We start from the raw sequence: 22,376 nt of genomic DNA on the forward strand, positions 1-22,376 counted from the left end.
GCAGCATCGCTGCCAGCATCCCTGCCGAAAAACCCACGGTACCCGCCTGCGGCGTGGCTGGGGGAGCTACCGGCTCCTTCGGGCCACGGTTCAACATGCAGAATTATTTCTGTGAATAAACGTAGTGGGTTTTTCCCCTCAGCCGAGAATGGAAGTGGAGGAGGGAAAGGGTTAAGAGGGAAGTGTTGGTCTGCAAATGAAACCTGCGTCAGTCAGGCAGGGGTTCGGCGCAGCTGCAGCAGCCTCTCGCTGTCAGACCAGGACAAATTCCCAGCATGGCCATTAAGGCTTTGGTGCGTAGGGTTAGAAAAATAGCGAGGGGTACTTTGGGGAGTTGTCTTTACAGCTCTTGCACCGAAAATATTTTTTCTAGCGTTAAGGCTGAATGTTGTTTTCGTTTTATAAATAACTGTGTATTAACAGACCACAATAATTAGGGGATAAAAATGGGGAAGGTTAATTAATTCTTCTCTGGCCAAACAGGAAAGTGCTAATGTTTGTGTGCCATAATATTGTTATTATTTCAGCTTTTAAAAGCCGTACTAATGAATCAAAAAGACGACTCTGAATTAGTTTCAGATTAGTGTGATAAAGCAGACATAGATGCCTGTGTGGAGACAAGAATGCCCACACAATATATAAATAAACGTGTGCAGAATTAGTACAACAGAATATAATTACTATAGATTAGGCTTAATTAACTTAATGTAAAATTAAGTATGATTATAACTTTGCATATTTAGAAATACAGAGAAATATTTTCGTTGCCTTAAAACTCATTACGTTATGTGTCGTTATTCAGTCACAGTTCGTGCTGCTTCCTAAAGAGACTTCAAAAACATTTAAGCATTGGTGTGTTTTGGTATTGACAAATAAAAGATGGTTTTGTGAACAGAATGTTGGCAAACACCTTAGAGGGCATCTGTGGATCAGGCTTGGCAAAATTAGCAGATTAATTTTCAAGTTGCAATAGTGTATTTTTAATACTTCAGGCTTCAATCAGAACTTCTTGTTCCATCTGGTATTACTAAAATGCTAAAACATTTTCAGGTTATCGTAAGAGAAGTGTAATTGAGCGCTCCAGGAGCGGTCTTGTGTGCCATCTATTGGAACAAAGCAAAATAACCATTTAATATGTCCTGCCTGGCCTTCGCCATTGCCATGTGCTAAAGCTTCTGGTTCCTCCTGTCCGGCTGGGTGGCGTTGGGAAGCCGGGGGAGAAGGAATCTGAGCTGTAAGAGATACGGGAAGCACAAGGGAGCACGTCCCACTTTGTCCAGTTGTAAAAAAGAAGTATTGTTTGAGGTTCCGGCATTTTAAAAAGAAGGGAAGAACACCCACAAAACGCACAGGCCAAAATGTTTTGATTATTGTGATTTACTCCAGGCGGTGGCACAAAACACTGAACTCGGGCGCAGCAGGAGATCCAGGAGCTCGGCCCTCTGGAAATGGGAGCACTAAATTACAGTGCCAAGGGGTGTCAATTTGACAAATTTGTCCTGTCACACGAGGGTAGGGTGTGATGAAAAGATCGTTTATACGTGTCATTTGGAAAGAAAACACTGATTATTTCAGGTGAACGGGATCGATCTGCGGAATGCCAGCCACGAAGAAGCTATCACTGCGCTGAGACAGACGCCCCAGAAGGTGCAGCTGGTTGTTTATAGAGATGAAGCACATTACAAAGATGAAGAAAACTTGGAGATTTTCTATGTAGATATACAAAAGAAAACAGGCCGAGGACTAGGGCTCAGCATAGCTGGAAAACGGTAAGAGCATCTCTCAGATCGCACTGCGCTTCAAATGAGAAATATTTCGGTTTTTTCCCTATGAACAGCTGTAGCCACTAAATAGAACATGAAATAAAGGAAAAACTCTGTCAGGGACAGAATTTTGTATTTAAATATCTTCAGGGATGCTGTGGTGTTGTGGTCCTGGCTCCTCTATCAGAATGATGACACAGAACCCGTGTAGCCAGGGCTGGTGCTGGCCAGGAGGGCTCCTGCACTGAGAGTGCCCAACTGGTCACTGTTCCGCTGGCTTCAGCGTAGCTCTGTTTCAGGGCTCAGAAGCCCTACCCATGGCTTTTCTGATTTCAAAATGGGGAGAGAAACCTTCCTATTTCCAAATACAGAATCACAGAATGGCAGGGGTTGGAAGGGACCTCTGGGGATCATCCCGTCCAACCCCCTGCCAGAGCAGGGTCACCCAGAGCAGGTTGGGCAGGATCGTGTCCAGGCGGGTTTGGAATATCTCCAGAGACGGAGACTCCACCACCTCTCTGGGCAGCCTGTGCCAGGGCTCTGCCACCCTCAAAGGAAAGAAGTTCCTCCTCATGTTTAGGTGGAACTTCCTATGCTCAAGTTTGTGCCCGTTACCCCTTGTCCTGTCCCTGGGCACCACTGAAAAGAGCCTGGCCCCATCCTCCTGACACCCACCCTTTAACTATTTATAAGTGTTGATAAGGTCCCCCCTCAGTTGTCTTTTTTCCAGACTGAAGAGACCCAAATCCCTCAGCCTTTCTTCATAAGAGAGGTGTTCCAATCCCTTCGTCATCTTGGTAGCCCTTTTTGCTGTCCCCTCTCCAGCAGTTCCCTGTCTTTCTTGAACCGGGGGATATGCCTTTGAAAATGGATTTGTGAGTTAGATCTAGCTCCTACTCGGGTTCAAAGGGACCAACGTTGGTGGAAGAGAAGAGGCTGAGTTAGACCCAAATCCTCAACAGTATCAAAGTGTCTCTCCGACGCTGTAGACAGCAGTTCTGTGAGTAGAGCTCAGAACCTGAGATACGGTGGTAGGTAACAGCTGCTTAACAAAATGTGACTTTTTACTGATGTATCTCTAAACCATTGCCATTAGATCATTCGAACCAGGGCACTGATAGATTTAATCTTTCACTGCTAGAAGAGATTTACGGCATGACACTGGCGAGCACTCGTTCAGCGTTGGTGCATAAGAGTCATATAGTTGCTCTTCTGTATTGCCAAAAAGAATTTATTTTCTCAATTACAAATCATCATGTCGTTATCCTGACTGCGTATGGTCAGTAAAGTTTCCGCAGCAGTTTTTTTACAAGCGTGGCGATGTTTAACCCAGGTGTTGTGAGCAGATTGCGGGTTGGGTAATTAATTTAGCTTATGTAAATTACCCTACAGATGGTAATCGCAGTCTCCAGCCCTCCCACGTTTGCTTCTGTGCAAAACTTTCTGTACTGTTGCGAAGTGCTTTGCTGGCGGGGATTCCCACCTTCGAGGCAGCCTGATTTCTGAAGTCGATTAAATGATACCAGGTATAATTCAGGCTGCAAAGTGGCGTGTCCTGCGGGGGGAAGGACCCCAAGCGCCCAATCCTGGCGTCGCGGCCGGCAGAACGCCCGCCATAGCGAGCCCCGGAGCTGGGGCTCGCGCAGAGGGGTCCTGTGACCCCCGCAGGGGACTCCCCTGCCAGGAGCCTGGAGCCGATAAATAAATGTATTCCCCGGCTGCTCTCGCAAGCCTCGCTGCAGGCGGACAGCCGCAAGGCTGGATTTTCTGCTGCATAACTCATGTGCGAACTAAAAAAGTCTTTTCTGCAGAGTTCTCCCTGCTCTTCTGCTGGGGGCCTCCGGGCTTCTAGAAAAGAAACTGAGCTGCACCTTTAGGGGGAATGCAGGAAAAAAATATCTGAGGCTGCATAACTCGTATCAGGCACATCAGGAGAGAGTTTAACTCCATCTTGGACCGATCCTTGGCTTTTTATTCATACAGGGGGTATTTTGCATGAATCTTTATGGCTCATACAGTCAGAACTAACGGTTCAAGGGGAAAGACAGCATTAGATATAGCAAAACATGCTTCGGTTTTAAAACTTGTAGGTTTTTTTACACTCAAATGGTTGAATGGGATGTAAAACTAGTTCTTCCTCTGCTCACAGGTTTCTTTTAATGTCGCTTAAATGCAAGTAATCTAAATTGGTCTCCCAAAGAATATTGGATTGTGTAATTAGCCATATGCTTCTTGCATTGTTAGAAATGGAAGTGGAGTGTTTATCTCTGACATTGTTAAAGGAGGAGCTGCAGACCTAGATGGAAGATTAATTCAAGGAGATCAGATTTTGTCTGTAAATGGAGAGGATATGAGAAATGCCTCACAAGAGACTGTTGCCACTATACTTAAGGTGAGTACATAATAGTACATTTTAAGATATTGAATTGCAGTTACTGACGCTATGCAAAGTAATTATCCTGAAGTGCTATTTACACATACACAGGACAGCTCCAACTGATTGCCGAGACAGGAATTCCATCTGAAATAACTTTGGGAGATTCATTAAAATCACTTCTCCGTGCGTATTTAGAAGTGGGATGATGCGAAGTGGGAAAACAAAAGCACGTGTACTATTTAGGCATTTATTTGAAAATACAACTGTGTGTTTCGTACATTAGAAAAATACTTGGAAACCTGAGAGGCATACAAATCAGAACTGAAATAAAATGCCTTTGGCTTTGCTGTACTAACCTGCAGCTACAAAATGGCAGCTTAAATCCGTTTCTGCACAGCTTTCCGTCTTCCAGGAGTGATTTTATACTCTGAAATTGTGCAGTCTGGGAGAATTTGCTTTTTTTCCATTAAAAAGCTTTGTAGCTGCTTGAGTCGGGGGAGAGGGCAGGGGATGGCCTGGCTGCGAGTGCCTGGTGTTAGCTCCTCCGTACAGCCTGGTCCGAGGATGAAAGGACGGGTGGGAGCGATGCTGCAGACCCATTTCTGTTCAAAACTGCATCTCGAGACAAGGGCTTTTTCCCTGCCATCACCGCTAGTGTTTCTGCACGTGATTTCTTTCGTTCTTGAAGGCAAAGGCTAATTTTTCCATTCAGGGTTGGTACCTGGCCAAAAGTTTACCTATTTAAGAATTGGAAATTAGTGATACGAGGGTCTATTACTAAGTTGAATGCATACGAGTTAAATTCGCCCTTTTCAGCAGCATTTTTTCCTCTGAAGTGTTTTCCATGGGAGCTGTTTGTGGCAAAAGTCTGTTAAAGAGTTGGGGTCTTTTTGTTTATTTTTACGGAGTAATTGGCCGCCTACAGTTTGCCAGCAGGAAGATTCACACTGACTTCAGCAACCGGGATCAACCTTCAGAATAAACCTAAATCCAGGGAAGGGCACATTTTGTATTGTCTAAACACAAACGTTAATGTTTTGAGCATTCCTCGTGGTTTTCTTCACGGAGTTGTGGTGCTGAATATAAACATAATTCTCTCCAGGAGAGCGCGAAATATTATATGTCTACTTAAATGCTGTACATTGTGGGTTTTTTTCCAAGTGCGCCCAAGGCCTAGTGCATCTTGAGCTTGGGAGGTTGCGAGCTGGATCATGGCTATCGTCACGGAAAACATCCCAGAACAGTCAGGTGAGTGACAAATTCACGTGTATAAAATGGAGCTGTGGCGGGCAGGGCACGGGGACAGTGCACAGCCGTGCACGTGAGGCTCAGTCTTTCCATAGACACTTACTGCTGAGGACGTGGAACAAATTATTTTGTCACGATAATCTTCTGTGCGGAACTGCAACGTAAGTGTCGTGCTGAAATGCTGATTAAATAGAAGAGGTAGTTAATGCCTTTTTTTATTTAAGGAGCGTCTTCCTGAGACACACAAAAAATATGTAAGATACTTCTCAAATGGTGATGCCCAGAAATTTATTTATTTTTTTTTAGACCTGCAAAACTGCTGAATGTCTTTTCTGCAGCTGTTTTGTCAATCAAAATGAGTTAATGAAACTGAACTGTATCTTTGCCTATCTTATGGCAGAACCACATGAGAGCTGCTTTCCTCTCAAAGAAAACACAGAGCAATTTCCTGCTTCACTTGCTTTTTACCTGAAGCGAGGACAACAATTCATTTTTCAATCAGTGCAGGGCTTTTCCCCTCTCCCCGCGCCCCCCAATCAGCTCAGACACTGATACCGTTGGTATTAAACCTGAGTATTGCAAGGGAGAAGAACAAGGCGAGATGACTTAGAAAACTTTTTTTTTAATGGATTTTCCTTCCGAAGACCGACTGCTTTGCCGTGATATTGAAGTTGCCAGGGTCCCTGAGAGGAGAGGCTTGTCCTTGATGTCGTGCGTGAACAACCCCAAAAGGGTGCCAAAATCAGAGTCACGCAGTGTGATTTTCTTCGCTTGCTGAAGGGCAGCAGTGATCCCGGCTGCTCGCTGGGTGGGTGAAGCATCAGGAAGGGCTAAAGAGCCCGTAGCCATGCGGGAACAGCTGGGCTAAGCCCAGCTTTAAAAATAATCGCTGAATATCATCGGAGAAACATCTGCACTGCATGCAGCGGGCAAGGGAAAAATGAAATAACAGAGGAAAACGATACTGATTGCATTAAGTAAAGACAGCAGTCTTGAGTATTACCTTCTTTTGGTCATTGTATCAACAGCTAGCCTAAGCAAGAGGAATGTAGTCAAAAAGTGACGGTTAAAAATTATCCACCCAGTTTCACCATGTAAAACTCACAGCTGAAAGGGAAGCAAGACACCGTAGTATCTAACGTGATTCTAGGTAGAAAATCAGATCAAACGACGTCATCCCCTTTTCTTCATAGCGTAAGAGGCTTTTGCAGGAACCTAGTAATTTCTGTATTTCTTTTAATACAAGAAATCTTAATTACTGTTCTTAGTGCAGAGTCATTTGAGAGCCTTCATCTCACTGCCCCTAAGTGACTTGGTGATTTTGAAAATGGAATAAATGTTTCTCAGCAAAACCGTTCCAACCGTTATAAAAATCTTGGCAGACAGTCCAGCAAATCAGCTTGAATGATTTGCACAACTGCGAGCGATGTTTTAGAAGCTGCTGGCCAAGAGCATCCATAACTTTTGTCCTCACTTGGCTTTTTTCTTGGTCCATTGCATACCTTTAACAGTAGAAATATAAGCCTTGTGGTGCAGGACAGTGATTTCTTTCACGCGCGTTGCAAATTATGTTCGCTGACCCATGAATTGGCAACTAGAGGTGGAAATTGTGCTCTGCCTGTTGTTCGTCACTGACAGCTGCACACTGGTCAGTTGGGATAAACGCTGCCAGAGCTTTTGATTCACCGCCTAATGCGTCTGGAGGGAGAAAGCTCTGCTGCGGATGGAGAAGTATAGACCAGATCTTTATTTTGCGTAAAGCAGCTTAGTCGAAAAGGTCTGGCCCTCGGTGAAACCTGCTGTTCAGATGCACGTCCTAAATTGAGGATGATGTTTTCTGGAGGGGCAGAGTCTGAAGATAAGGCCAGATAAGGAGACAGGGAAAAGGAGGGCTGGAAATGGATGGCCAAGAGTTGCACGAGCAGCTATCTTTGGAGACTCTCCTTTTGTCAGCTCTGGCAGACAGGCTCCTGCACCTGGGGTGTTCCTCTGGTTCTTGGTCAAATGAAAGGAGCAGCTTCAATTACAGGACCTTGTAATCAGACGATATGTTCAGCTAAAATAACAAAGCCTGTAGATTATGCTGCGTAACAAGATGGGTGTAAGTGCTATCCCTGTCCTGTGGGAGAGGAGCTGGGACGTGTCCTGCTGGGTGCCCCGTGCACGCTCATCCTGGGGTGAGCTGCCTGCAGGGTCATCGCGGGGGAGATGCCCACAAGCTTTAGCAACCATCATCTCCCCTTCTCCACGGGTTCGGGGCACACTGGGAATAAGCAGAGGAGAGGGATTAATCTTCTGTCCTTATAGAGCAGACCTGAACAACGCACGCATTAGGTGTGCAGTGCTATGGGTGAGCCCACAACTCGGGGATGGATTTTGGTAGGTTCTCCCTTTGGAAATGAAGTTGGAGGGTTTTGCACTTGCGTGGCCGATGTGGTGTTTCCAGTCTGGTTGGCACAGAGCACAGCTGCGCCCGTGTGCTGCGGGAACTGGTTTAAAGTTAACGTTTGGGTTTGACTCACTGGTTTTGATTTATTTTTAACTTCAGGCGAGCCAACAGAGTGTCCATAGCCACTTCCACCCTGCGCTTGCTCCCGTCCTCTCTACCTTACAGAATTTTGTCAGCACAAAAAGATCTTCAGCAGATGCGTCTCAGAGAAACTCAGGTATAGTCTGGGTGGCTGTCAGAATAGCTGCCTGTTACTTGCTTTGTCTTTGTGCTGGTTTAAAAGCAAAAGTGAATACTTCATTCTGGTTTTCCTACTCAGCCTCCCAGAAGACATACCACTGATATTTTAAGACCCAAGCACTTTCCAGCAGATGACATTGTTTTTATGTCTGCTAGTAGAGTAATGGTTCCTCTATTTTAAGTGCAGAATTTCTGCTCCCTGCTATTCCCCGACGCCCTTGTCGGAGGCTTAGCACGGGCAAGGTTCTCGCATTAGGAACAGTTTTCTCAGGGAATAAAGCTGCCACCACTTCATTTATATCTTTGTTGCTCTTGAGCGTATATAAAGGGGTGTTTTGTCATGAGAAAGTCGCAATGCTCAGTTTGCAATTTGCAGATTTAGCAAGTGCTAAATCTACAACCTGTGGTAGCTTGTGGAGAGCCTGCGCGTTGGTGTGACCCGGGTCACAAGTCGGTAACCTTTGCTGGTGTCTGACCGCGGGCAGAAGTAGAAGACGTTTCTTCTGCCAGTTGCCATGCGCTGGAGGGGGCGTGTGGCCTTTTGGGCAGTCTTCCTTGGGCCGTTTTGAAGGGCACTGAGGATGCGTGTCTGCGTCCCCGGGGCTGGGCTTCCCGCTGCCACAGACCTCGCTGCCCCGCTGCCATCCTGCCCTGGGTTCTCATAAAAGGTATCTGCACAAGCACACGTGCGCAGCGGTGAGAAATACTGATATGTGTTATTTGGAATCATTAACTCTTGAAAGAGGCTTAATTTTGCCTGCCTTCTAAAAGGTTCTTAAAATAGTTTAATTAAAACTGGTAGAATTAGGGGTTGGTGTAGCAGAGCCCAGGACCTGACTGCATCATCAGCTTTTAGGCTGTTTAGCCCCAATTCAAATGATTCTTTGGAAGTGTCCTTTTTTTTTTTTTTTTTTTACTGTTTTGAGTACTTCTAAATGTCCTATGGTTAGCTATATGCCAGCCAGACTTCCTGGCTGTCTATTATTTGCTAACACAGCACAAATTAGAAGAGGAAAATCAATGGAACCTCAACAGTCTCAGACCAGCCGCGTGCCCTACCCTTTGTGGTGGGGGCACTGTGATTTATGAATAATAAGCCAATCTTCAATTGAGTGAGATGCACAATAGGGCTTTTCTGCAGGCCGGCAGAGCGCTGCTATTCAGTAGATTGGGGTGAGCAGCGGCTGCACTACAATGGGCGTCACGGCGGCATCCGTCAGCCGGAGTGATTCCATCCGTATTCATCTCCGGGCGAAACAGAGCTCCCGTCCTCCTCTCGTGAGCAGCGCTGCCTGGTTTGGCACAGGAAGGCTCCGCTTCTGCTTGGTGATAACTCTGACTAGGCAGCAAGGGACCATTGTCACCTGACAGTGTTATCTCTTAATTATATTATCTCTTAATTACAGAAGCTAATTGTTTGTTTCTTTATTAGTAGGAGCAGATATGGGCCCAAGGACTGTGGAGATAACAAGGGTCAGTGAGTTATTTTCTATCCATTCAAAAAGCTGACACCTTTAACTGGAGTTGTTAATTTTTGTAGCATTTCTCAGAAGTAAAATTGCATTATTTATGTTTGCAATAATTTGTTGGATGTATGCCTGTGTAGTGGGCCCCGCATGCGTGAGGATGCGTGTGTCTGTCAAACCTATCTATTTTCTCCCTGTTCCATAAATCAAATGAGTCAGTTATTGCTATACCCTGAACATCGACCTCTACAAGTTGCTCCAATTGCAAATGTTGTTTTGTTTTCTTTGTTTTAGGGACCAAATGATGCACTTGGTATCAGTATAGCAGGAGGGAAGGGAAGTCCGTTGGGAGATATCCCCATCTTCATTGCTATGATTCAAGCCAGTGGTGTGGCTGCACGTACCCAAAGGCTCCGAGTGAGTAGAGGGGTCCTCTCAATATTTCCTATCTCATCTGCTGTGTGTCCTACAGAAGAGCCTCAAGCACTTCTGTATACACCATCACTTTGATAATGTCTCATAGACTACTCTGCCTCTTTTTATATAAAAACGAAACTAACTCCAAAAAAAAAAAAATCCAAACCTGCCCTTCTCTTCCCTTTTTAATTATATCGCATCTTGGGATAAAGGCAATTGTTGACCGCGTTGGAAAAGTGACATTAAGAGAAAGAACATAAACACATTTGCAGTGGTCTTTCAATGTGTTTGTTCATCCGGACCCGGGGAGGGCAGCAACGTGGTCTCTAGAAACCACAGGCGTTTTGGGGACTGCAGAGTAGGCGTCATTTAGAGCTCAAACCAGGTAAAAACCAGATCAGAAGTTAGTTGTTTGGTCTCAAGGTCCTTATAAAGAAATGCCAAAATAAGGCTCAGACTCACAGGATATGTGGGTTTCCAGGAATGACCGTGGTGAACACCTTCCGTTTTGGAGAGAGTTTCAAGGAATCATTAATATTGAAAAGAACTTACTATGCAGGTACGTAGGATTGCTTTGGCCCATGACATTCATTAGTACATGCTGCTACATCCCTGCCATGTCTCTGACAGAATTACACAATCGCACTGAGTGCCAGGGTATGTATAAGAAGAAGAAACCATCTAGGTTAATTAGATTAATATCAGAAGTGCCCGCTTTCCTATACTGCATTCAGCATGTGCGTGCGTAGTCGATAGGAATATGAACTTGTCTGCACGTGTGGACACTAATGAATCCTTTCTGGATGGGAGGACAGCAGTGAAAGTGTCACTCTGCTTGCAAACGGAAATAGTAAAATACAACCTGCCTTTGTTCCTCTGATCGCATTGTTGTTGTTTTTTTTAAAAATCTGTATTGTATTTGCTCTGAAGAATGGTAAATGATCACTAGCAATGCAGAATGCTCACAAAAGGGATCCTGCAAAAGAGAAGCATGACTGTGCAGTGCCAAGTTCACGAGGAATTTTAAGCATTCTTAATTTTAATTTTCCCTAATGCTAGTAATTTTCCATTACTGTTGTACTTTTAGGTTGGAGATCGGATTGTCAGTATTAATGGGCAACCTTTGGATGGGCTGTCTCATGCAGATGCGGTTAATCTACTAAAGAATGCTTATGGGAGCATTATCCTGCAGGTACGGTGATAAATTGAACATGCAGCTGCATGAGGGTAGATAAATGGCATTCAGGGGAAAAAAAAAAAAGCCCTAAGCATCACTGGCACAAGGCATCACAGAATTGCAGGGTGCTTGCTGATGGGAATTACACGGAATGAAAGCGAGAAATAATTTTCATTCAAAAATTCTTTATTGCCACTCATACAGGCTGTGAGCATGATTATATAAAAGCGTAACAAAGAGAACAAAATAACTTGTTGCTATACATGGTAAATCAACAAGCTTCCAAGTTTGTTTGTTGTTTTTTTTTTAATTTGAAGTTAACTAGGAACAAGAAATTATGTGTATGTGGATGTGTGCGTGCATGTAACTAGACTGTGACCAAACTGCCCACAGTGTTGATTTCCTCCTTCTTGAAAGGGGGAGAAGAAAGAAACGCCAGCGGCATTTAGTAAAAATGATGGCATCATCATTAAGACAGCGCTGCCTAGAATTGATTATTCTACAGGTAACGAAAAATAACACTGGAGAGAGAAACAGTGTCATCACCGCCACGTTCATATGCCAGCTGAAAGGAAGACATCTTCTGCCACTTTGGTTCTAATTGCTGCTCCCCAGTATATTCATCTTTAGTTTATTTTTATGTTTACACAAAGAAATGAGAGAAATACTTGCCAGAGAGAATTCAAAATACTACTCGTTTGCAGAATTATTGTAACAATTGAAAAAAAAGCTTAGGACGTACCACTAAAATCTACTCTAATTTTCTTTATCATCACAGCGTATTGCATTGGAACATATCTTGAGAGAGTTTCACAAGCTTCTTGCTTGCATTACAACACAAATGTGACTATAAAAAATGGGTGGGCGAAGAAAAAGATTTAAAAAAAAAAAAAGGAAATGAAGTGATAATAAACTTAGTTTTAGACGTGCTTATTCTTGGTTTTTGTTTGTCCGTGAACTGCTGACCTGGTAAGTGATGAGCCGGTTCCAGAGCAGATGGTGTATTTGTGTAGTTCCATCGAAGTCAAAGGAAATACGCAGATATACACCAGCTGAGGATTGGATTTTCGTTTAAATTATAGTTATCATATTGTTACTACCATTGAGTAATTTCACTTTTCATGTCAACAGTATTCCCTGAATAGAAAATGAAAGCTTGCCGCAGAACCCAAAATTGCTAATCGTGAAAGCTGTAATACAGCCTATTCCACCTCGTCATGTATTTAAAAATATTCCCGATGAAGCAGGCTGTCAGTTGGGCGCTCGCGTAAGAAAAGAGGTTCTTCTGGAAATGTCCTTGGGTTTGTCAGTTGATGGGTTTTCTTCCGCATTTTTGCTGTCTAACTTAAAACGGGCTTAATACTTTTTTATGGCTGGTAGGGGTTTATTCTGATAGAATAGAGTCTCTTTTCCTCTATTAAAAACCTGTGATGTGAAGGTGGGATGTTATATTTTCGTAGCGACAGGGAGTAGTGGGGAAGCCCTGCCGTAAGCACGCGATACGGTTACCTTACCTGCTAACCACAGGTACTTCTCCGTCACCGGATCGCTTCTTTTTTTTTTATGGAAACAATCTAAATGGAATAATCCTATCGCTGCGATAATCATGACTGATGTGTCATTAAGTAATTTTATTTATTATCAGGTTAGACCACTTCATGGCAAACTGCTTTGAAAGGTCAGATAATTGCGTTCAGCGGTGTGGAAAGGCTTATTATCAGTACGTCCTGGGAAGGATGGTAAAGGAGTTTGCAAATGCTGTTTGCAAATGGGAGATTAGGGTCTCGGGGGAACAATCATCCCTTTCGGCTGTTTTGATGCTTTGGTTTAATTTAATTTCTTTTCTGCAGGTGTAGTAATGAGATAAGGGGAAGCTTTTTTACAAGGTTGTTGAACTCTGATACGTTCTTACTGCCAACTGAAGATTTTTGAATATAGATTTATTTCGCCCTCGTTTTATTTAACAACAAAATACGGCAAATACCGGCTGGCACTCTTTCCCCTACTGCAACGGGAAGGAAAACTTAAGGGTGTCTTTCCTGGCTGAGCCAGGAGCAGTCGTTTCGTCTGCCGGACATTCAGGGCATCCCAGAACCCGAGTCCTGGGATGCAGAATTTGCACGAGAACTAATCTTCCTTCCTAGAAAATGCTACCGCCTTCTTGGCTCCAAGTGATTAGGAAAAGGGAAATATTGTCGTGGAAGAATTTGTGAGCGTTCATTTAAAACAGGGGATTTATAGAATGGATTTTTTTTTTTTTTGAAAAGGCGCGTTTCCCTTAAGCCACGTTCACAGCAAGGAGTGGGAAGAGTACCTGTTAATTTTGATAAAATAAGGCCAGGGAGAGCTAGAGGAAATACTGGAAATATATTTACTGGGTATTTCTCACTGTCTCTGAGCCGAAGTGCTGCGCTGTACAGTAAACGTCAAGCAGAGAGTATCTCACCACAAGGAGATGGAGTTGGGGGATAACCACGGCGTGTAGTTTTTAGGAAACTGATGTCCTTTCGGTGGTAAATATTTAAAATCCGAAACATTTCCCGGTGGTTTCCTCGATTTTTTTTTTTTTTTTTTTGCAGAAAAAGCAAAGAATAGAAAACGAGCATGCAACGAAAGGTTAAAAAAACCCCAAAGCTGGAGCGGGCGCCGTCACTTCATGTTTAATAAGTCCCAGTGGGCCTGCAAGCTGCACGCTTCTACCCTTGCGAGGCTAAAGCCCCGTGAACGGCAAACCCCAGGCCTTGGCGTGCGAGTCACTGATTCCTCGATGCGGCCATAGCTGGCTTTGTACCTCACCCACGCAACGTGGGTATGGCTGCCTTAAAAACCCTGAGCAACTTTGCTGCCCCACGACCTGTCAAAATGCCCTTAACTCCGTTAATTACTGCGTGGTGGTGATTCATGATGGTTTCAGAATAATACAGGAGCCGGAACTGGGAAGTGTAAGAGTCCAGTTTGTGGGATTCATGCTGGAGATTGCAGAAAAGTTGAAACCAAGGATTAATTTCTTCCCTGCTGAGGAAACAAACCAGTCTGAGCTATTTCAGGGCCTTTGCCCCGTAGTCCCTTGGATCTCTGTATTTTGTTAAAAGCTGAGGTGCTCTCTGGGGGAGACCTTTACTTTCAAGCCCAGTCCTGGACACCTTGTGTTGACTCTGAGAGGGACCTATTTCCTTGACAAAATAACCTCTTTCTCTGGATTATCCAGGGAGACTGTCCCCCTCTGCTCAGCATCGGAGTAAAGGCAAGAGAAAGCTTCAGAGCAACGTTTGGATTTAACCCCCAGAAAGGTGGCTACTATTAACTCTGTTACTTGAAAGTATTGAATTAATAGGACATTTGAGAGAGTAGGACTTGTGTTTGAAATTTGCTTGAAAAAAAACCCGTCAGCAATTGATTTTCCTAATGTATCAGCTGTTTTTTACATTATTAGCCAAGATGTCCTTGGTATTAAGTGACCAGAGTATTTCCTTGCATCCTTCTGTTCAGGTTGTGGCTGATACCAACATCAGTGCCATTGCTACCCAGCTGGAGAGCATGTCTGCGGGATGCAACCTTAACTCTTCTTCTGAGCATCCTTCTGAAGATCCCGAGTAAGTCTGGATTTAGTCTGCGTAACTGAGGTGGATTTCTCTGCCCCGTGCAAGGGAAAAGCCCAGGGTGGGGAAGGAGGTCTCTCCCATTGCGTTTCTCTCTAATTTTCCATCACCTTTAAAATGAAAACTGTGACCTTCTCCAAGCTCATTATGGACTCATGTCCGTCTTCACACGGTGACAGAAATTGCTTGGATAAATATGCACAAAATGTGTTTCCAAGCACTAGTTCTGGACATTTTGCAAAAAAACTTATCTCCTTTCTTTTCTAACGTGTTATGCTGACATGAGTGTTCTGCCCTTGTCTGTTGGTTTCCTTGCCTGAAAAGAGTTATGATCGAGGCAATGTGAAATCATTTGTCATTGCCAGACTAAGGCAAGAGGTGTTAACAAGCCTGGCGTCGGATGCAAATGTTTCAAAACAGGCCCCACCACTTTCTTTGTCTGTTGAAGCTTTTTAGCTTTACAGTTCGAAAAAGTCTGGTTAAAAAATTGTCTGCTTGGAGCACTTCTGTATGGTGATGGAAGTTAGAGATCTAGCCCTCCCATGGCCATGCATCATTCTCCATCGTGTGCTTTTTAGGGCAGCTTATAGCATTCCAGTTACCATTTTGAAATTCATTTGGTCTTCATTTTGGTTCATTAGCTTCATTATGTTCTTCATTTTCTTTCTTTGATTCATTATATTTATCTTAAGAAGCTGGGATGCAAGTTGCTGCCCTACCTCAGGGGTTTTGAGTATAAAAGTTAAGCTTTTTTATGCTGCATTGTCTCATCTTACAATGTGAGATACTGTTTTTATTGCTGCTCTCAAAGGAAAATTGCTTACTTCACAAAAGGATTTGTATTCTCTTTTCATATCAAAATAGTAAGGAAATTTGAATGTGAAAATATGAAGCAGAATTAGGTAGGCGTATGTGTTCGTTCTGTCTTAAAGAAATGGCTAGAGATTAGTCATCATAGGCTATAGCTTTATATAGGTGGAAGATGCCAAACAGCTTTTGTCCACAATAATTATTTCCAAATATGTAGAAGTGACTTTTCCAAATTTGAGATGGATATGTCTATGGATATGTGTGTGTGTGTATATATATATGTATATATGTGTATATATATATATATATTTAAAAAAGTGGCCTGAATTCCACCAAAAATCTTCCTTTGCTCAATGCAGACAGCAAAAGCCCCTGAGGAGAGCTGAGGCTCTACGCGATGCCTGGTGTGAGGGCTCTCGGGACTCAGCCTGGGGCTACGCGGCACCGGGATATAGGTCAAATACAGGTTGTCAGGAGACAGCCCAGAGAGCCTGCAGTAGAGCTGAGACTATAAACACAGGTCTATTAGACTCAGTCCTGTGAAGTCGTAAAGCAAAATGCTGTAAGAAAATCATTGCAGTTGCCACTTAAGCAGGCAAAAGACGACGGCTTGGCCGGTAAGAAAGCAAACTCTCCTTTGCCGACGTGCAGCGGCTGCCGATGAAGGGAGTCTCGCTTCTGCATCAGAGATAAGGGCTCTTGTTGAGCTCTTTTTAAAAATAAGTATTTTCAAAGCGTGGAGCCAAAGTACACGGAGCAGCGTTTGAACTCGGGGCTGCACAGCAGTGTATTTCGGCGCGAGGACGAGAGTCATGGTTTGTGCCCGTGTGAAAAACTTCGTGGTAGATAAATATCTCTGTAAGCGTTCCTTCTGCATAAAGTCCCTAGAGACACACATTGCTATTCTAAGTGATATTTGTTGTGTTTTCAGAGCACCTCAGCCTAAGATTATTACTTTGGAGAAAGGCTCTGATGGACTGGGATTTAGTATTGTAGGGGGGTATGGAAGTCCCCATGGAGACCTGCCCATTTATGTCAAGACTATATTTGCCAAGGTATCTTTTTTGTTTGTTTGTTTTCTCCCTTTTTCTAGATTATCTTTAAAAATAAACCTAAGATTTGGCTTGGGTAATATATTATGTAGTAGAAAGTACTGTCGAAGTACATTGATGTGAGTAAGCAGACCCAGAACTCGCAGCCGGCTTCTCAGTTTGTATTTCGTATTACTGATGGCTGAAACGAGATACTTTATCTCAGCAAAATCGCTCTGTGTACTTGGGAAACTTGTTTTGCTACATTAAAATATTTATAAGGTGGTTTTCTGTCTGTAAATCTCAAAGAGCCTTCTGAGAGGTGTGGAGGCATCGCTTTTCCCACCGTACAGGAGAGGAGGCAGTTGCAGAGATGCTGTATCTTTGTGGCGGAGCTTCAGCTGCAAAACCAGCTCCTGTGCTCAGGTGGTCACCTCAGCGAGAAAAAACACCGAAGGACGAAATCGCCATACCTCGTGGCTTGATACCGAATTGGCTTACGCCTCGGTCCTGCCTTTAGTTATTCTCCTTTGCTTCCAGCTTCTCTCTCGTGCCTCTCCCTGGGTGCTCCTCTCCCATCTGCTGGAGACACTCACTGTCTCAGCCCATCTCTGACCCCAACCCGGAGTCTCAGGGGAGGACCTGGGGGTCTCAGCCGGGTACAGCAGTGGCTCTGGCCACAGAGGATGAGGAAGAAACATAGTACAGCCCAGCCCCGAGACAGACGGCCCCAGAATGGCCACTGGTGCAGAGGGAGAAGTGCCCCTTTGCTAGAAATGTGCTCAGTGTGGGCCAACGAGATACGTCAGGCACGGCCATGTGAAGGGAGATCTGGAAATGGCGGGGAGGAAAGGAAGACAGTGGGAATTCGGGATAATTTCCATAAGGTAACTTCGAAGCCAGTCACACACAGTTGCTTCTCCTGTGCCTACTTGCTGTGACTTGTGTCAGCGCTTCTGGCAGGGTAGGTGACATAACGGAGAAAACTTCATCTTAAGGTGGAGTAGAAGTCATTTCTCCTCTGCTTCTGCGCTTCCGGGGCTCAAACCACAGATACCTGATCTTTTTACAATTTTCAGTTATTAACGTGGGAAGACACTGCGTCTTTAAACTGATGCTTAGATTTACAAGTTTCTAGATGTGGGCACAGCTGAGAAACCCTAAATCGAAGCTAGAATACGCTGCGGCCACTGATGGGGCCATGGGGCAGAAGCGGACACCATGAGCCGACTTCTGGGCAGGGAAGGGCTCAGGATTTAGACAAAAGAGCTGCAGCGAGGCCTCTGGAGGAGAACAGCCATTTCTGAAGCTCAGTGGGAGCTTCTCAGGACTTTCAGCGGAGCCCAGCTCCATCCGGGGCTTGGGGCTGCTTGGCCGCATGAGCTCCGCGTCCCTCTCTCTCCCCACATTTTAACCAGTTTAAATGCTGCTTTAACAAGCTTCTCCGTAATCAGAAAAGCCCAAATCAGTCTTCACACTGCAGTTTTTTCAGGAACGAGACCCAGGGGGTGCCCCAGACCCCGCAGGGTTGGGTAAGAGGGACAAGCGATGGGCAAGGGCTGAAGCACCCAGGGAGGCTTGGGCACTGTCATTTCCCATGTCCCCCACCCGGTTACGGTGGGATTTCCAGCGCTGCTTCCCTCCGCATTCCATCCACGGGCATTCCGAGAGGCGGGAGGGCTCCCCGCGACCAGCCGCTAACGAATCGCTTTGCCGTTTGCAGGGAGCAGCTGCGGACGATGGCAGACTGAAGCGCGGCGATCAGATTGTAGCAGTTAATGGGGAAGCTTTGGAAGGTGTCACTCATGAGCAAGCTGTAGCTATTCTGAAGCGCCAGAAAGGAACTGTGACATTAACGGTGTTATCATGAATGTCATTGCGCTTGCGGAGATAAATACAATTATTTTAGAACATCAGTAGAGCTATAATAATACTGTTCAGCCCTGAGCGGGATGTAAAGCAAACCCTGGCAAAAATGACGCCGTATTCACCCCGTTGCCAGAAAGGGTAGTGTGCATCTCGAGCTTCATTTAGCCTGCCACGTTTATCAGCCTTTCTCCCCACCCTCCCCTACTTCTGGTGGCTTTTGGAGGTTTCTCTGGACATGTTTAATTAAGAAACTTCAAAGAAGAGTATCCAATTTTACTTTATTTATACATGGGTTTATCCCCGCTTGTCTGAACCCCGGTTAAAACGGCTGAACCTGGAATCAATTCGCACACAAAAGAGACTTTAGATCATCAACCGATCTCATCTGATGAGCAGGAATAAATGCCGAGTGACTTGTCATCTCACTCATGATTTACTTATGCTAATTGTCCTTTCAAGTATGCCAGAAAACATTAGCAATGTAATTAAATTACCACTGTTCCAAATGATGAAATATCAAATTCTCCTCTGGGAAATTATTTGTGCTCGGCACAGTAAGTCTGATAGTCAAATGTGAACTTCTCATGTTTATCTCTTTGGGTAGGTCTATGGAAGTTAGTCAGAGGTAATTACTGTGATGTGTCAATTTGCAGCCTTTAGCATGAAAAATAAACTAGGGGAGAGGGAAATTTATCTTTTTAGGCTTTTAAAACGTTTGAGCCTTTTCAGATATTGAGGCAGCATGAACAACAACGACGTATCTCGCTCTATTCTAATTATATTTTTAAAGAAGAAATGCGCTGATATATGCCAGGCGTGTTGCATACAAAGGCAGTTGTTGTTGTGCCAAGTTGCAGCATAATTGTTCATCCTGAAACTTTAATGAAGACAAAAGTTTGCCTCGGCAATGCGATCCTGTAATTCTAGTAATGATGGTGAGCAGTCCCTCTGCACGTTGTCTTCAAGGCTAGATGAAGTTAATCCAAACCAGCAAACCGTTTTACGTTTCCAAGAGTTCTCCCCAGGATCAGATAGCGCAGGAAGAGGCTTTCACGGATCACAGAGGATGCTTCTCCCTCGGGGCTGCTGGAGTTCAGTTTTGGATAATACCAAATAATACCAGGCACTGGTGAGATGATCGCTGCAGAAGACTTCTGCGGCGGTTTAAGACGATGTCCTTCCGGGGCTCGCTGCCGTGCCCGTCCTCCCCAGGGCAGAGCGTGGGCTTCCTCGGCCCCCTCCGGCGGCTCGGACAGCTCGGTCGAAGCAACTCGCTTTTTTTTTGGGTTTAAGCTGGGCCAGGCGAGAGCTGCTGAAGCCCTTGAGGAGCCTTCCCAAGGCCTGCCCGGCTCCGCGTGGTGGAGGTGGGATGCAGGAACGGTGAGCAGCCCAAAGTCAGTGACTTCGTTCCGTGTCGCAGCCATTCCTGCAGTGATTATACGGCCGTAGCCTTAGTGATTTAGCAGATGAATTTGGCAGGCAGATTAATGGCACTGCAAGTCGTTGTGGTTTAATCTTCCTATCCGGAGGAGCAATAGGGTTTTAGAGGAAGCAGCCCAGTCTGATTTGGACTATTTGGTATAATTTATAATGATGATGTACCTGGGAGAAATTAAAAGCGGAGGGGGGGAGGGTGTCAAAATTGGCTGCTCATTTTATGTGAAAAATCCCTGGAATGAAACGGAGAGAAGAGTCAAAATCTGTAATGTAACAACTGAGTAGCGCAGGGCTGGTGGCGTTGAAGGGGCTGTGGCCAGGATGTTTTAGCCGGAGCGGGTGTTCCCCGTTTCACGTAAAAGAGGTACTGATGTGAGATGAGCTACACCGAAACGAGCCAGCTGTGACGCGCTTGCCTTGAAACCGTTTTCCTGATTTCATTGGAAAATTTCCTTTAAATTTAGGTAATCACAAAGTGCATTTAGCCTGCTGGAGCAATTGGTGGGTCTTCCGTTCGTAGTGCCTGGAAGAGACTTCCCGTTTTCAATGGATTCCCACTGTAGCATTTGATTTGCCAAGTGAAGTGTTAGTGGAGCCTTGATTGCAGACACACAGAAATATCTCCAGATGTAGCAAATTGGAGACTTTTCAACAAACTGCCTCGGGTTGCAAAAGTACCCAAGGTGTGCGGGAGTTAAGGGCAGGTAGGCGACACGTGAAGAGGTGCCCTCAAAATTCTTGTATGGAATTTATGAACAAAATGTAATGATTCCTCTGTCTGATTACGGTTTTATAACCGTTGCATTCCTACTTTAAGATGCTGCCACATTTAATCTATGAAGTTTTACACGGCTGTTTATTAGCCTATTATGCACATACTGTTCATATACATAAAGAATAGGATTTATGGGCTGAGATATTTTGCACTTCTCATTGCTCAGATGGAGAGAGAACATTTTCTGCTTCTTGTAATTTGCACTTTGTGTGTTGAATATATTACTGCCAAAAATTATATCGCAACTAATTGATAAACCAGTGACCGTGCGGAGAAGCGTGTGCTGTATGTACAGGACCAAGTTAGATAATTAAATTTGCATTACGCTTGTCTGGGTTGAGGTGTTCTGGTTTGTTTAAAACTTTATTTCTGTGCAAGGGAAAAAGCAATTAAACCTCCTGATTGTATGTTTACGTATATCAGTAAAATGAGACATTTTATGACTTTGAAGATTCTAAATAAAGCTCGGTTACATAAGGAGTTGTGCAGGTCTTTGGTTTTTAAGTCGCTGTTAAAATGTACTGCATGAGCTGTCTGTTTGCTGTTCCAAGTAGGGCTCATGGTTGCCCTCCTCGGGGAGCAGGAGCGGCGGCGGCTGGAGGAGTGGTGGGAGGCTGTGGGGACAGCCAGGTGTGGGGACAGCCAGGCTTTGGGCTCAGGCAGTGGGATTGCTCAGGTGACAGCTGCGGAGAGCCCTCCCGGCCACGTCTGCCCTCCACGAGGAAGCTGCAGCTGCCCGTCGGGGTGGCTGGAGCCTGGTGAGTACGTTTCGTTCAGGGGGACGCCGACAGAAACGGCCCAGCGAGGAGCCAAGGATCGGGTGCACAGGCAGCAAAACCGGGGGAGAGAAAAAAGAGGGTGAAGACGAAGGCGCTGAGTGACCAGTGTTGTACCAGGAGTAATCACAGCCAACCCGAAGCGTGCTTGCAGGAGGAGCATCGATGCTGTGGGCATCTCGCAACCCTTTGGAGGAGCCACTCGCCACCATTTCGACTCGTGTGTATGGTGGGAAGGGCTGGTTTGGTTTGAGGACTCAGCTCTCAGAGCCTTGTCTTTTTGAGGGGCCACGTGCTGTTCACAGTCCCTCCATCTGCTTCCTCATCTGGAGAGACCTGGAATAACCTGCAGCTTGCGGTGGCACCATCAAGGACATCCTTGACATCACCAGGAGCCATCCTGGGGCTGTTTGCAGTTCTTGGCTAGCTGCAAAGAAAAGGGCCAGTAACACCGACATTCGCACTTCTTCCAAAGGCTGGGACTGAGGTGCTGTAAGTCGTCGTGTCCTCCCCGCCATGTGGGCTCGCCAGGGGACAACATCTGTCCAGGCACCGTCCCCGCTGCCGAGCACTGAGCTTCAGGAGCAGCTGCTGGGGGCAGCGAGGTGGGCCATGGAGGTGGGATGGTGTGGAGAGCAGGCCAGCCTGGGGGGACAGGGGACTGTCACAGGGCACAGCTGCACGGGGGATCGCCGTAATGCCTCTAAAATCCCCGTAATTAATCAAATGGCGATTACCACCCTGGAAGTATGACATATAGAGAGCTTGTTGAGGTAATATGATTATGCCGAGATGGAGCAGTTAATGTACCTTCACCTGAAAGAACTGGAATGAATTAATTTAACGTTACACGTGTATAAAACATCAGTTTTTACAGTTATGCTGAGCGTTGATATATAATTCCATTATCGTCTTTCTCCACGGTTTCACACTTCTACATCC

The 22,376-nt window shown here is 45.1% G+C and overlaps 1 protein-coding gene across 4 annotated transcripts in view; it reads left to right on the plus strand.

The window, feature by feature from the left end:
* PATJ (PATJ crumbs cell polarity complex component) overlaps positions 1-21,131 on the plus strand; it is a 156,719-nt gene extending 135,588 nt beyond the window's left edge. Inside the window, exons 36-45 of one of the 4 annotated variants that reach the window (XM_074597315.1) lie at positions 1,576-1,769; positions 4,008-4,155; positions 5,302-5,388; positions 7,937-8,054; positions 9,510-9,550; positions 9,838-9,960; positions 11,048-11,152; positions 14,627-14,730; positions 16,478-16,601; positions 18,301-21,131. In XM_074597315.1, coding sequence (XP_074453416.1) covers positions 1,576-1,769; positions 4,008-4,155; positions 5,302-5,388; positions 7,937-8,054; positions 9,510-9,550; positions 9,838-9,960; positions 11,048-11,152; positions 14,627-14,730; positions 16,478-16,601; positions 18,301-18,447 — 1,191 coding nt within the window. In that variant the 3' untranslated portion in view covers positions 18,448-21,131. The remainder of the gene's footprint in view (positions 1-1,575; positions 1,770-4,007; positions 4,156-5,301; positions 5,389-7,936; positions 8,055-9,509; positions 9,551-9,837; positions 9,961-11,047; positions 11,153-14,626; positions 14,731-16,477; positions 16,602-18,300) is intronic. The other 3 variants (XM_074597316.1, XM_074597317.1, XM_074597318.1) reach the window with 3 other exon arrangements.
* The last annotated feature ends 1,245 nt before the right edge of the window (positions 21,132-22,376 follow it).

This window comes from Larus michahellis, chromosome 8, assembly GCF_964199755.1.
Source record: "Larus michahellis chromosome 8, bLarMic1.1, whole genome shotgun sequence".
In the NCBI taxonomy this organism is placed as follows: Eukaryota; Metazoa; Chordata; class Aves; order Charadriiformes; family Laridae; genus Larus; species Larus michahellis.